At 38.6% G+C, this 15728-nt stretch overlaps 1 protein-coding gene across 4 annotated transcripts; it reads right to left on the bottom strand.

Annotated features, from left to right (window-relative positions):
• Nucleotides 1-501: 501 nt before the first annotated feature.
• Nucleotides 502-15063, bottom strand: gne (glucosamine (UDP-N-acetyl)-2-epimerase/N-acetylmannosamine kinase). 4 transcript variants are annotated; one of them, XM_077604578.1, is made up of 15 exons: nt 14917-15063; nt 13845-13906; nt 10443-10511; nt 9519-9667; nt 8497-8743; nt 7142-7349; nt 6260-6412; nt 4962-5174; nt 4781-4868; nt 4179-4389; nt 3575-3704; nt 2714-2935; nt 2093-2275; nt 1875-1991; nt 502-1804 (listed from the first exon to the last, which is right to left on the bottom strand). In XM_077604578.1, exons 3-15 carry the CDS (start codon nt 10491-10493, stop codon nt 1569-1571), a joined length of 2208 nt encoding a protein of 735 aa, XP_077460704.1. In that variant the 5' UTR covers nt 10494-10511; nt 13845-13906; nt 14917-15063; the 3' UTR covers nt 502-1568. The 4 variants fall into 4 exon arrangements, with proteins under 4 accessions (XP_077460704.1, XP_077460703.1, XP_077460705.1 ...); XM_077604577.1 differs by having other exon boundaries at nt 13845-13912; nt 14917-14997; XM_077604579.1 differs by lacking the exon at nt 14917-15063 and adding an exon at nt 14541-14836 and having other exon boundaries at nt 13845-13912.
• Between the last annotated feature and the right edge of the window lie 665 nt (nt 15064-15728).

Genomic DNA, 15728 nt, shown 5'->3' on the forward strand with positions numbered 1-15728 from the left:
TCTAAAAACCAATCAGTGAACGTGTGCCTCAACCAGCGACCAATCATTTACAAAGGTCTACCCAGACGCAGTCCTCGTGACCAGTACGTGATGTCACAACCAATCAGAGAACCTCTGCTTTGTTCATTGTCCAATCAAATGGGAAAGCCCGCCCAAGTGCAGTGCTCGTGACAGAAACTGTCAGAAATCTTCTAATCTCACATCATTAAAAAGAACGACACTATATTATTAATCGTCTACACCTGAGTGGGAAATAAAATATGTTTTCTGTGCAGAAAAACGTAAATTAAAGCCAATATTCCCAGGAAGTGGAATTTTATCACTTCCTGTAACACTTCAACCAATCAAATGTATCCGAAATTCCTCAGACTTTCGCGTCATTTCAACTGATTAACTGCCATTGACGGCGATACACGTCCAATACATTTGAACTGGGAGGGTGGACAGCTTTGGCATTCATAGTCATACTTATAATAATGAAACTGAGAAAACAATACAGCATTCTTACTAAAATGACAGGTTTTTATGGTATTTCATAAATTAACATTGGTCAGTCAAACCCAGTCATCCGTCTTAAACCTGGCTCAATGTCAGTCTCTGTCAATGGCATGGTGAATACATTCTTGCATTATTTACCTTTGCAATTATGGTAAATGACACATTTTGGAGTTTTTTTTTTATGTTATCATCTTGTACATTCAAAAGGGGAAAGAGGTCAGCTTGCCACATAGGGCATGTTTAATACGCATTTTCAATCTTATACATTTACCTTATTCTTGGTATTCAGAGTTATATGGTCCACCGCCTAGAACAGCGTCACCATGGTTAATAATTTAACGACCTTGACAGTATCATATTTTCACGTGGAACGCACCTGACTCAAAGTACAGAGGTTCCTTTTCAAACTTTCTGCAATTTTCAGAGTAACCAGTTTCAAATTGCTCTTCTAGATTGTTTATGCAAGAATGCATGTGTGTTATTATGGCAAATAATACATGTCAGATGGGATGAAAAACATTTATAGCTCTAATAAAATCCCACTAAAGTATTGTGACAAAATTGCTAACTTGAATGCTGTAATGCATTGACTTTGTATCCATAAAAACATAAATGTATTATAAAAATAAAAATATAACATACAATGTCTACTATTGCAGCAGTCCTGTATATAATAAGAAAAACAGGACATTTCAGTCAGAACAACAGATAACGTATCGATCCAAAATTTGGTCATTTGCAAAAACAACTTTTTTTATAGACTGATTATTTTAAATCCTATTGTAAACTGAGCATGTATTTAAACTAGATTTTTGTATTTAAAAAAAAGGACAATGTAATAAGATTTGAATGTATAATATTGCACAATGAAATCCCTCGAGCCGAGTTATCATTACAAAAATAGGGTCCGATTTTCGGATTGCGGTGAATTCATTGTGCAAGAGTGAAGAATTGGTTCCATTTCTAGGAATATAACGTATCACCATTAAAAAAAAAGGTTTTTCTAATGAATAATTTTAAGGCAATTACAACTAAACCTATCGTCATGATGTCAGAAATCTATGGATCACTTAATAAGTCCTTCTGGTTGCATAGTCCAACACCATACTTGCGGCTCCTAATAAAGCAGGTTCTTCCAAGTCTGATGTCACCACCTTGGTGGTCTGAGCCGGTATGAGCGCTCGATTGGCAATAAAGTGCTGCACCGGTTCCTGATAAATTGAGGCTAAGACACCAGACAGGACCACCAGTGAGGGATTAATTGTGTGAAGGATGTTGATAATGCCCACTCCTAACGCTGTGGAGGCTGCGGTGAGAAAACAGGAGAATATTTCTGTTAAATTCTATACAGGTGAGCTTGTTTCAATACTACTAACCCTTATTGAGAATGGCTGCAGCCTTGGCGTTCCCTTGTCTTGCAGCACTAATAAGGTGAGCAGCAGTGATGGGCTCGGTTAGCTTCTTATCCGGCCCGTCCCCTTTCAGCAGTTGATCTGAAAACCACGAGAATTTCTCGAGTTTGTACGCAGAAGGCTAAAATTCCACCCAGATCGGATTGAAATGTTTTGTCGGATTAAATCCGATTTCCACTGACCGTCGTTCATTTTTTTGGCTTCTCTCTGCAAGGCCAGGCCGGAAGCGTACGCCTCGATGCATCCTCTGCTTCCACACGAACACTCTGGGCCATCTAACGAGACCATGATGTGACCCAGTTCGGCGCCGCAGAAAGTGCTGCCGTGGATCAACTCATTGTGCTGGATAATCCCTCCTCCGATACCTTTCAGATAAACGTACACATTTTCTAGCCTGTCGCATATCGTGACAGGCAAGGACAGTTTTTTTCCCCACATCCATCAGGACTCTAAACTTGCGGTAACACAACACACAATCCCTTCTGTGTAATAACTTTGGGGTGAGGTAATATGAAAAGACGTTGGGCGGTGATCTGCCTCCTACTGGCTGACTGAAGGTAAGTGAAAGACAGTGAGAGGTAAGTGATCCGCTCGGGGGGTGATGCCATGTATCCATAACGGCAGAACGCCAAATTACGAGTCCGAAATCATCACTTATTTGGGTCTTTTGCCGTGAAAACGCACTTTGTGGAGAGGCACTACCAATTTCGTCATACGCAGTTTCTGGGTATGATGACAATTAGGCTTTGTCCGATTATTATTATTATTATGACACTTTCATTAGATACAGAACTTAACAATACCTGTTCCCGTGATGACAGTGACAAAATTCTCCACTCCATTCCCATGACCAAACTTCCTCTCGGCTAACGCCGCACAGTTTCCGTCGTTATCCACCCAGACGGGCAGATGGAAGGCATCCGAAATGGGCGTTCTCAGATCTACCGAGGTCCATTCCTGGATGAGTTTCGTGGAGTCCATGACCACACCCTCTTGTGGATTCACCCGCCCGCCAGTAGACACTCCTGTAAAGTAAATATGTGAAAGAATAAGGTCCCATCTGTTATCTTACCACAGCAATTCCTATTCTTATTTATTACCATATTTTCACGACTATAAGGCGCACTTAAAAGTCTTAAATTTTCTCCAAAATACACAGGGCGCCTTATAATCCAGTGCGCTTTATATATGGACCAATACTAAAATTGTTATCACGATAAAATAAAATAAATCAGTCGATAGGGTACACCATCCCCTACAGCTCTCACAACTACGGCAAGCAGCCCCTGACTCTACTATTTTCCCCGTAAAAAAATGCAATTCATTTGGACAATTGTTCAATTCGGACACAGAAAATGAGGACTTTGATGGATTTGTGGGTGATGATGACGCGAGCACATTGTAAAATGGCTAAATAAAGTACAACCGAACTCAGTTTTGCTTCCGTTGCCTTTTTAAAAACGTGTTTTTAGCGTGTGTCCGTATGTTTAAGCTGTTGTATGTTTTGCCATGCCTGGCTGCGTCTATAAAAACGGTGTGTCCTTTGTGTGTGTAAAATACAGAAATAGCATTTGTTACTGACACTGCGGCTAAAAATACGATGCGCTGTATAGTCGTGAAAATACGGTATTTTTTATGTCATGCTGTATGTTACAGTTCCATACCAACACCCAGTATTCGACAGTTGAGAGAGACTGCGTCCTGCATAGCATTTTCACACATTTTCAATAGGAGCTGCATCCTGGGCTCAAAGGTCTTTGGGTTGGGTTGAGTATATTTCTTCACTATAACACCCTAGATTGGAAAAAGGGCAAAAGAGTGGCGAAAGGGGAAAAACAGATTATTTATTTTTAAAATTCATACCTGTCAACTTAGCCAATTTTCCGCTTATTTATGATTGCAATTCCCCTTAAGTGATAAAAAAAAACTACAAATCTAACGCGGGACATATTTACTCACATAAGGCACACTTAAGTCTAAAATTATCTCCAAAGTGGACGGATTAGAGCCGAAATGGGTGAAACGAGATCGGTTTTATAAAAAACGTAGTACTTGAAAAAATTCCCATACAAAAGATGTTACACAATTTGAAACGATCAAAAAGCGTGTAAAATACGGAAAAAACACATATGCTGACAGGTATGAAAATTGAACACCATGGATGGGAAGCAATATAATTTATTACGCAGTTTATTTTTTTGTACGCTTCAACCAGGTTCAAAGGACTAATTCTGTAAAATTTGAAGAAAAAAAGTTTGCACAAGATACCTGAGAGCAGACAATTGCCACTCTGAGGTTGGTACCACCAAGGTCCACAGCCAGAGCACTTTGTTTCTCCAGAATGTGATCGATATCTTGCGAGATGGAGTCTTTCACCGTGGGGAAGCAGAACGTCTTCTGAAGCGGTTTATTCAGGTCGATGGATTGTAAGAACTTGAGAATACGTGGCACGGCATTTCCGTCTCCGTAGATCTTAGAGCTAGAAAATGAAGAACAAGAACATGGAATAAAAATCCCTCACCTTCATAGCGATGATAGCTATATTCATTTCAATCAAGTTTAAGTCAACAAATTTGCTTTATTGTAATATGTGGAATTAGAACCTTTTCATTTTAAGGAAAAATAATGAGCGTACACATTTTTCCAATCCACAGATACCAGTTAATACCTATAACAATTATTCTTAATTTAGCTTTAATTGTATCCGCCCCTATTAAAAATAACATTTTTTTTACAGAACTTCCACTTAATACAAAAACATACTATTGTGTGGTGAAATGTCAAAATACTCCAAAACTGCATTGTCTCTCAGTTATTCTCCCAAAAATGCTGAAATGAAAATGCTTTTCTGTAGAAAATGAAAGTGTTACCAGGGGTATCGCTTTCCAAACTGCAGCTGCAAAGCATGGTAGATCTTATCATGCGTATCGGCATCTCTCACGTGCAGAACGTTTTCACCTGACGGAGAGGAAGTAGACATTTGTCAATTTACTGAATGAACATGGTTACAGGCAGGAGGCGCTAGAGGGCCAAGCGTGACCTGATTCTTACCAGTCTCTCTGCCCGTTTGTCTCGTTCCCAGGTTGATGACCGGTGTACCAAAGGCGCCGGCCTCTCGCACGCCGCAGCTGCTGTTTCCGATCATGCAGCCGGCGTGGCACACCAGTTGGATAAACTGCTCAAACGGAATGTGCTTGACTGCCTGAAAGTTGGGATGCTGCTCGATGCCCTTTCTTCTCATCACCCGCACCATTTCCTTACTTCCTGTATACGTACAAAGTATTCCATGGTGACTCATTTAAAGCAGCAGCCAAGTGGGAAAGAATCTAAATGTATTTGACATCAAAGTGGGCGAGTGACTCTTAATTCACAAGCGAATTTTTGACAATTGTGCATCGAAATCAGGGGTGTCAAACCTACGGCCCGTGGGCTGGAAATGGTCCGCCACGGGGCCTGATCTGGCCCAGATGGTTGTTATGCCTGACGAGCACTTTGTAGCTCATTCATACTGTATGTACCGTATTTTGCTGTTTAATATACCCCCCCCCCATTTAATATACCCGGGTATATTAAACGGCAGGGGTATATTAAATGGCGCACAAATGGGAAGGTACGATCCACTACGCACTCTTTATGCCGTGACGGGGTGCATCAACGTTTTGCAGACTAAAACTACTTACTGCTCAGGTTAAAACTACTTACTGCTCAGGTTAAAACTTCTTACTGCTGAATAAAGTCTGACTTGGAATTTTAATGAACTTAAGTATCTATAATTATGCCCCCATGAACACTATACAAATCTTGCCAAAAAAGCGGAGTTGCCGTTTAATATACCCGGGTGTATTAAACGGCTGGGGTATATTAAATGGCGCACAAACGGGAGGCTCAAAAAAGCAAAAATCATTTAATATACCCGGGTATATTAAACGGCAAAATACGGTTCATAATTACGTCCAATCATGTTTGTTTATTCGCTCCCTGCTGTCAAAACGACAGCTTCAACGGCAGCCAATGAGTTCACAAAAAACCTTAAAATATTCCAAAACCAACAGGAAGTCACCTGCACATGCCCAAAAATAACCAGGAACACCACCCCGGAAAGACCCTCATAAATCAATAGGAAATGGTCCAAAATTTATCAGGAAAAAAACCTTCCATTGACAATAACAGATGTCCAATTCACATAAACTTAAACTGGCAGTTGAATTGACGTCCAGGACCGTCAATGGCGGCAAATAAGTTAACTTTTTTGGCCCAAAAATAAAATGGTCCAGCCCACAATAGGGTTTCGCACCCTTGATCTAAATACTATTTCTAAATATATTTAATATAAAAAAAATCCTACTCACCAGCATCAATGTTGGGGAAGAGGATGAGAGTTCTTTTATTGAAGGAGATAAGAGCATCCAACATGAGTCCATAGATCTTAATGGAGTGCTGAATATCAGTAGTGACCGGGTGCTGCAAAGCCACAATGTAGTCGCAATCCTGGACGTTGTCACCTATATAAAAAAAATCATAAGTGTCAGTAACGAGTGCTATTTCTGTATTTTACACACACAAAGAACGCACCGTTTTTATAGACGCAGCCAGGCATGGCAAAACATACACCAGCTTAAACATACTCGCTACACCCACACGCTAAAAACACGCTTTTAAAAAGGCAACAGAAGCAAAACTGAGTTCGGTTGTACTTTATTTAGCCATTTTACAATGTACTCACGTCATCATCACCCACAAATCCATCAAAGTCCTCATTTTATGTGTTCGAATTGAACAATTGTCCAAATGAGTCATCGAAAACGCTGAGTTTTATACGTTCGTCCAGGCGGCCACAATCCATTCACAAATAGTAGCTAGTGTAACTATTCCAACGTTGTCTTCCATTGTTCGTAAATCTGTGTTGATGTCGATGTCCAGGCCACAATCCATTGGGTGTATTGACAAAAGAACTATATATCCCAGCAGTCACTGCGCAGTACTTTTTCTACAGGCAAAATAGTAGATTCGGGGGCTGCTTGCCGTAGTTGTGAGAGCTGTAGAGGATGGTGTACCCTATCGACTGATTTATTTTATTTTATCATGATAACAATTTTAGTATTGGTCCATATATAAAGCGCACTGGATTATAAGGCGCCCTGTCTATTTTGGAGAAAATTTAAGACTTTTATGTGCGCCTTATAGTCGTGAAAATACGGTATTTCAAAAGGCATGAGATGCTTGCGACGTACCCAGCCAGCTCTTGATGATATCCAGATAGTTTTCCTGGTTCTGAGATGACAGCAGTTTATCGTAGGAGGGACAGCCGGCCAGCAAGATGCGGGAGTGGTCTTCACACATGGAGATAAGGTGTTGCTCTGCTCTTCGTGTGCAGCAGGCGTGGTAATGGGCCAGTTTACTGATGGCGTGGCGGATTGAGTCGTCAATTGTGCCGCTCACCTGGGAGCAGAGGAGTCACCATTTCATGTTTGATGTTGTCACAAGGCGGTCTACTACACAAACTTGAACATAAAATTAATATTGATGATACCTGTATTGTCCAAAATCATTCTTCACTCCCATTGACAATCGAACAATTTCAACCCTTTTTAAATTATTATTAATATATTTATTTTTTTACCCAATTCTGATCTTCTCTAACAGCATTCTTTTTTTCAGAGAAATGGACACCCTGATTTACTGTCACTCAAAGTGAAAATAAATTGAATTTGATTTATTTAATAAGGGACAGCACAATGAGTGAACATATTTATATTCATGTTAATGAACATATATACTATGTAACAAGGGTGTCAGATTCGGGTTGGTTCGCGGGCCGTGTTAACGTCAACTCGATTTCATGTGGGCCGGACCATTTTAGATATAATATTTAGATATATTTTTTTAATAAATGGATTAAAAGAACTGGATTAAAAGCCCTGAATATTCAGTTTTTTATAGATCTAAAACAATGTTTATTTTAGCTTTTTTAAATATATTTTTAGATTTTACAAAATGATTTTTGAACTAAAAACTGAAAAAATTGATTAAAAATTACAATTATTGATTTAAAAGGGGGAAAATCAGGAAATTTAATATAAATCTATACTCTTCATTTTAATTTGATCCTAAAACAGAAAGTCGGCACTCATGATTTACTTTCCCGGGCCACACAAAATGATGCGGCGGGCCAGATTTGGCCCTCGGGCCGCCACTTTGACACACGTGCTAGTATGTAAATATGTAAGATTGTAGCCGAGGGCTAATTTCTATCTTTAGTCTCTTGTGTAGGTTGAAGATGACACATAATAGACACACATACACGCACGTAGCACAGTTTTAGACAGTGTCGTGATTGTCATTTTGTTTGTCTAATAGCCAGGCTTTTAAGATGATTGGTGAAGAGGTTCAAAGTCACGGTGCACTCTTTTTGAAGGGAACTACACAGTCACCTCTAGAGCCAGCCCTTGTTGATGTGTTGGAATTTTTTCGTACAAAATCTTGCAGTGGAGGAGGAACTTTGTGTTGAAAGAATTTGTAAACTAAGGTGGCATCTGTATATTCAACGAAATGGATCCCTTTTACTTGATTCATTTTTTTCCCTTACCTCTCCTCCCTCGATGTGAAGTATTCTAATATTCATGAGCGCTGCAGAAGTCGCCAGAGCCAACGCATCGAAACGATCTCCGTGGATAATCACAATGTCTGGCTGCAATCTTTGCAGGACGTCTGGCAGTTTTACCAAAGCAAGTCCGACGCTTTCCACCATGGCGGCCTCATCCTCGCCTCTCACAATGGTGTGCAGTTTGGAGCTGATGTCAAAGTCATCTTGCTCAATCATGCGAAAAGTGTTCCTATGAAACAGGAGATGACGGTTTAGCAGCTAAATCGCGTCGGGAAACTTTTGTTTTGATAAACTTGTTGCCTATATTATATGTCATGTTGTCTATTGGCCTGCTGTGATTCGTTGCGGGGTCAACACTTGTTTGGAATGTTTCGAGGCAGCGGAACAAATACCACCGCTAATTTGTGCATCGCTTATCGGTGGGGGGTCGGCCCCCCACCCTCAAGTCAAAACACCCTCGTTCCCAGATCCCTGAGAAATCTGGAATTTGGACAGAGCAGATTTTATTTGCACCAATGTGACTGTTAATGTTATGGCGTTAAACCACTATCTCTCATTTGGAGTATTTGCTTTTAATTTCATTCCGACAAAATGCTTTAGAATACTTGTGTTGATACTCCATAAATATTAAAATAAATCATAACTAATAAACTAAATTATTTAAATAGTTTTATTTATTTTTTAACTCGCTGGTTGCATCCAGCAAAATCCGTTTTGGATTTTGGAAAAACTCGATCAAAGTAACACCAGTAATTAAAAATTCATTGTTTTTTTTTTTTTTTCACCAGACTGCCATGTTATGTAACACACACACACACACATCCACCCACACACACAGTTAAATGTGTATTTGCACGCCAAGTTATAAATGGTTGACTGGATTTACAGGTTAACAATAACGTTGGCAGATGTTAGCAAGCATTCAAAATACTATCCTAGTTTTTTTGAAATCCTATTTATAGTTTTATCCTAATTTTAGGGGCAACGTTGAGTGGGTAACTTACCCGTAATCATCAATTAAATGTGAACCAAGGACCACAATATCCAGGTCATAGTCATCGGGGTGGGATTTGATCCCAAACATGATGGGAGCCAATTTGGAGTAGTCTGCCCTGTTGCAAGTCGCCACACACACCCTTAGTCTCTTCTTACACTACAACACCGATGAAAATGCATTAGCCACACACATCTTAATATTAGGCGATATTACAGTATCAAAAATAATAATAAAAAGAAAAAAAACATTTGTCAGCCACACTAAGGAGCCTTTGTGGAATTCAAACGTACCCAATAACAAAGATATTGTTCTCCTAATCATATCATCATAGATTTTGATTACTAATATTCATCTCATTACCATAACTCATATACTCCCCTTTATGTATTTAAGATTTTAATGGCAACTATTCTGGTGGAAATTTAGGGCTGTATCAATACTTGAGTTGACGTCATTTCAAATGTATTACTATTTAACTACCAAAATACAATCGTTCTTAACATGCGTCATATATATACATAGTGTGTGTGTGATTATTTTTAACTGTGTGCTTGCAAAAAAAAATAAAAAAAATAAAACAGCCCTTTTATAAATTAATCCTTTTCCGAAAAATATAACACACTTTTTTCATAGTTTGTTTGGTGTATTTTTTATTTTTATCAATACCACCAGCAGCTTGTTATGTTGATTTTTAGGTTATAGTTACCCAAAAAATGTTAATATGTTACATAAACAGGTGCCTATTTTGTCTGTTGTACCCTATTTTACCATTACTCTAATGTATAATGCTTGTTCTTTGTTTATGATTTTTTTTTTAACTGCCCCTCAAAAATGAATTGGGAATTTTTCTGCAATTGCGACTTATGGTGCCAAAAATACGGTAATTAGCAATGCCTACTAGAAGATATACTGTATTCCTAATATGACACACCTGATTGAGACCATCCATCTTTTCTCTTTTCAACTTTTGCCTGCTTTGCATCCTCTTGTAGTAAATCTCCTAGAAAAAAAGCAAAGGTTTTTGTACATTAGAGCTACACAATAGATAAACATTCCTCAGTGGGGGAATTTAATGGGCACGGGGCACGGGACACACACACAGAAAACAAGTCTTTTGTGTACGTCACCAAAGCAACCCGCACGGTCTACTTGTGACATATCAGAAGGGCAAACATACAGTAAGTGTAAAAGGGACACTTAATACATCCCAATCACAAAAGAAGTAAACGATATACAAGTATAGTACAATTTTTTGAAAAACAAGTGGATCATTTGTAATGACTTCGAATCATTTTACTTGATTTGAATGAAAAAAATACGCATCAAGTAGATTTTGGTGAAATATTTCCCTCAATATCACCTTCTACCTAAAACCTATTGCTTGACAATATTAATATTGGTTCATTTATATCCACAGTGTTTTGGTATTTTGCTAATTTCATCAGTATGTCATTCATTACTTTGATAAGTAGTCACTAGGGAGTTTTCTAAAGACCAACTGAGAAAAAATGAAGCCACGGAATCAAGAATTAGTCACCACATTGCTCACAAAGAAAAAAAAATACAAAATATACACTAGCCCTTTTTCCCCATACAACAGAACAGGTTGCACCGGATACACAAAACCTGATGAAACTGACCATAACAAAACAGTAACGCCTGAGTTTACTTTCCATCCCCTAGATGTGTACTTTTGCATAATACCAAGACAATGGCATTTATAGGTGCGGAACATGTGTGTTTGTTCACATAGGCACATGCCATTATCCGGGTAATGAAAGATTGGTGACAAGTTTTCTTATCTCTGAAGCCATGCATTTATATTGTAACGTCATAATGAAAACCAAAATTTCCATAAATAACAGTGGTGATTCAAAACAAGTCTTAGGCTTAAGTTGATCTAAATTGTGTGAACACATTTTATGAGTGAGATGAATCTGCTATTTCCCCCAGAAACAACGTCCACATTGTTTTTTTCCACTTAGTTCAATGATTAGAACTATAATAATCTTATCTACAAAGCTATTGAGGTCTTTAAAATCCACGCCCTTGAAAGCAAAATGCGTACACGCGTTTTTAAAGATCATATGGCAGTAGTCATCCATTTTTCTGACGGAACATCATTGGGTTACTGATTGAAATTGGTTAAAAGAAAAACCTCACCTTTTCCTTGGAATGAACACCTCATAAATAAAGTGTGTCACAATGACTCTAGTGGAATGACAGCCTATTGGAATTCACCGTTTAATCAATATTTCCTCAATATCGCTGACTGATGTCAATCACTTGAACACACCGACCTATTTAAAAAAAATGTTTTATAGAGGCTATATAGAAAAACATTAAGGGAAACCATAACACTGCTCATTTTAAATCACTGGTTAATAGTTATAAGGTGAATTACTTTAATAAAGTAGTTTCATTGGAGTTAGTCAACAGTTTTGAAACTTACACTCCACTCAATGGTAAAAAGTCTACACTATAAAGATCTGGAATGTAAAATTCACTATAATAAGTGTTTAAGAAAATTAATGGATATTTACAGATTAGCGCATAGCTGTTATGGGATAGTGAAGACTGTTGTAGTGACCGTTGGCATCATTCCACATTCATACCGTATTGATGACCTAGTCTCCGAATTATTGTAAAGAAAGAAATAATCAGTTTCAGTAAAATAGAAAATAATTCATTTGATCACGTTACATAAATTGATCGTCGGTGAGTAAATTCTGAGATTTGGGAAACGCCTCTCACACCAGTAGCTCTTTGCATTACTCCATACCAAAGAAATGGCTCATTGTTCTACAAAGTTGGTGAACCCTGGCACATATTCCCTATTCAACATGAGACTCATCTCATCTTTGTGTCCTTACAGGGAAGCCTAGGGTGGCAATGATACCCCTATCGGTAAAGATATTCTACATTCTGACCAAATTAAAACCGTTGCGTGATTGCAGTAATGCAGTGAATGCAGCAAATACAATTTTTTTTACTTAATGTATTGTATAGTATATTTGTTTTTACTATTTTTTTTAATGGTGAAATCTGATTTAAGAGGAAATCCGGGTCACATCGCCAACTTAAGGAACTCCTTTGGTAACTTGAGCGCGCCTTATATTGTGAGTGGTTTATGATGTAGATACTGAACACAATTCATCCAGTGTTCACACTGACTACACTTGGATTAAAAAGGCATACTAGGAACAAGAAATGAATCATCCAATTCCGTGATTTATTTATTTTTTCCCCACATTTCACCCCAAAAATTGCCACATGTACCTTTGCAACCACCTTTAAATCAGATGAACTTTTACTTCAGCAAACAAGCCGGTGTCCTTGACCATGCTTCTATCAACAAAACAAGTTTGTTTTCTCATTTCAGCACGACTGATAGATTAACTATCAACTGAGACAACCTTTCTGGAAGAATGTCTAAAGAGAGAAACTATACGATACTTTGACAAGAATCAATTGCAGGTATTTGGCTTGACAGTGTGGGGAGGGGGAAATAATGCAAATTGAAAGAAGAAAAAACGGGAACACAAAGCACCGGACAGGAACGAAGGTGATGATGCAGTCAGAAATATAAAGACCATGACATTTTTTTTAGAACTGTCAGTACAGATGAGGACGGAACATAAACACACACACACACAAAAAAAGAACGTTTGAGAGCAAGCTGGAAAAAAATGTCACATGACTCACATGAGGGTTTTTGCACACAAACCCACGATGCTTTTCCATCCCTCCACAAAAGGCTCTTCCACCAATAATCTCCTTTGAAGCACTACAACCCGTTCGTCTATATCTTTCGGTATTTAAACGGGTTTTATGGGTAAGATGAATGTGTAGGGAGGTGAGGAGAATGGAGGGGCAAAGAGAGAGAGACAGAGAGGGGAGAGAGAGAGAGAGAGCGAGAGAGAGAGAGTGAAGGGTTGACATGGGTTAGCAGACGGGGGAGGGGAAGAATTGGGTTGGGCTTATTTGAATTTGAGCCTGTGATTGGTTGAGAAGGTGGAAGACGGAAGGAGTCATTTTCTCAAGATAAAGCAAAACGGAGGATGAGAATTAAAAAGAGCATTTGTAGTTGTAAAAAGGCATGTTTTCACAACAATCAATGGCTTACAAGCCACACCGGTACCAAAAAAGGCAACCCGCTACATCACCACATTAAGGGACGCGTGCAAATAAATCCATTTGAGGCTTTCGCGCAAAATGATACACCGCAAGCATCATTGGGATGGTTTGATGTTAAAATGTGTAAACACAACAAACAGGGATACACAATTAGGGCATACAATATGAAATATGAACATAGTGAAATATAACTTACGTTTTTATCACCTCCCCGAATAACTTGACAGGATGCTCGAGCACCGCCCTTCTGTTTAGCTGCTAAACCTCAGAAAAGACAAAAAAAAACAATTAAAATAATACATTTTCCCAAGATATAGCATTTTATGAATGTGAATAAATCATAAAATTTAGATGAAATGTTTAAACATTTCGTTCTGGATTAAATTTAAGTGTCACTCCTCACTAGGTGGAGTTTGCATGTGCTCCCAGGGCTTGTGTGGGTTTTCTCCGGGTACCCCCTTTTTGAACACTCAAAATTGCCCCAAGGTTTGAGTGTGAGCATGAATGGTTGTCCATCCCCTTGTGCCCTGCGATTGGCTGGGCACCAATTCACCCACCTGGTTCACGTACTTAGCTGGGATAGGCTCCAGCACCCCCCGCGAGCCTTGTGCGGATAAGCAGTTCAGAAAAATGAATGATTTAAGTTATTGTTGTAAAGGTGCAAAATAAAGTTCCTTAACCACATTTTAAACATGGGTGCTAAATGTGACAAAATATTGTCAAAAATTTCAGCACGTGCTTTACAAAGACTGCCCCATAAATATTTGTCGTTAGAAATATTTGGTTCTTATGTTCACGGATGTTATCAATTGTACTTTTGATGACAGTTTTCATTGCGATCGAAATGAGTGCAAATGAAAGTAAATTAAAATAGTGCAATAGAAAACCTTACCTCTTGAACTAGAATGTGTTTGGAACCATGCCAATTTGAAGCGACGAATATTAAAAACAACATTAAATAATTGGAAAACAACGATGATTTTTTTATGCTAGTACGAAATAAACCTGTTAACAATTTAGTGGCGTGAAATGAGTATTCCGCTTTAAACATGAGTCTTCCTCACCAACGGGGAGGAAGGTGTCGCACTGAAAGAAGCTCATTCGCAACGCCTGTTATCTATAGATTCATTGTCGAAAGTTACGCTAAGGGTTAGCTTAAGGTTCATTATCCAGCATTGGTCGTAGCCAGCGAATACGTTCGATGGTGGCTAAAGTTGGCTTTACTTGTCCAAAGAGAGAACTAAATAGTTACCGCCCGTGCTACTCACCTTTTCTGATTTTTTTCCAATAGTTTTGGGGATGTTTAGCTGAAAAAATGAGCAGTCAATTGCACAGTCCAACAGCTTCAGGAAGCAGGAAATTCCGAGTTTCCATGCATGATGTGAACGCCTCGTCGCTGTTCTGATACTGATAGCCAAAGTTCCGCTTCTAACGAACGTGCGTGCGTGGCGGCCATGTTGGTAGGGGCAAGAGCAGGGGCGTTCCTACGATAAACAACACAGTCAATAACCTGTGAATTGAGGTGTGCATGTATCTCTCTCCTTGATTTTACAGTAAAAAGACAGGATCTTAGTGCAGGTAGATGAGAAGTTTAGCTATTAAAAAGTGTATAAAAGACAACTTTGTAAACCAATCTCAATATTTAGGCTATTTCTACATTACTGTTGTCTTTAATATACATTAAAATTATTGCTACTGAAATTAAATAAGCACATCCAAATTATTAACTCAAATATATCCTGTCTATTTGATTTTTTTTTAAACTGCATTAAGTGAGGGAAAATATGACTATCTGGAACACCACACCTGCTGATGGTAGTAGTACCTTGTTTACTGCAATGCAGGACATAAGAAAAAATAGTTTCCTGGTAGTCTAGGATCCCTTAAAATATTGTATTCGTTTTGGGTGTAAAAATAATGAACAACTTTTGAATGGACGCAGACTGCAAAATTAATGTATATTTATGTCCATGGGGTACTTGGACAGGTCATGACCCGTGACTGTAATCAGTATTATGGTAACTCTGACATCATATATTTCTCTTTTTAATATTTTGGTGGGGCTATCGAGGAAAAAAGT

Source organism: Stigmatopora argus, chromosome 7 (genome assembly GCF_051989625.1).
Source record: "Stigmatopora argus isolate UIUO_Sarg chromosome 7, RoL_Sarg_1.0, whole genome shotgun sequence".
Lineage (NCBI taxonomy): Eukaryota > Metazoa > Chordata > Actinopteri > Syngnathiformes > Syngnathidae > Stigmatopora > Stigmatopora argus.

What these genes read in the sequence shown, in the direction of transcription:
- gne (XM_077604576.1), bottom strand. Translation starts at nt 13,255, where the DNA reads ATGGAAAAGCATCGTGGGTTTGTGTGCAAAAACCCTCAT. An exon ending in CACTGTCATCACGGGAACAG is followed by an intron (nt 2,276 to 2,713) that starts GTATTGTTAAGT and finishes TTTATCTGAAAG; the next exon opens with GTATCGGAGGAGGGATTATC. An exon ending in AGCCAAAAAAATGAACGACG is followed by an intron (nt 1,992 to 2,092) that starts GTCAGTGGAAAT and finishes CGTGGTTTTCAG; the next exon opens with ATCAACTGCTGAAAGGGGAC.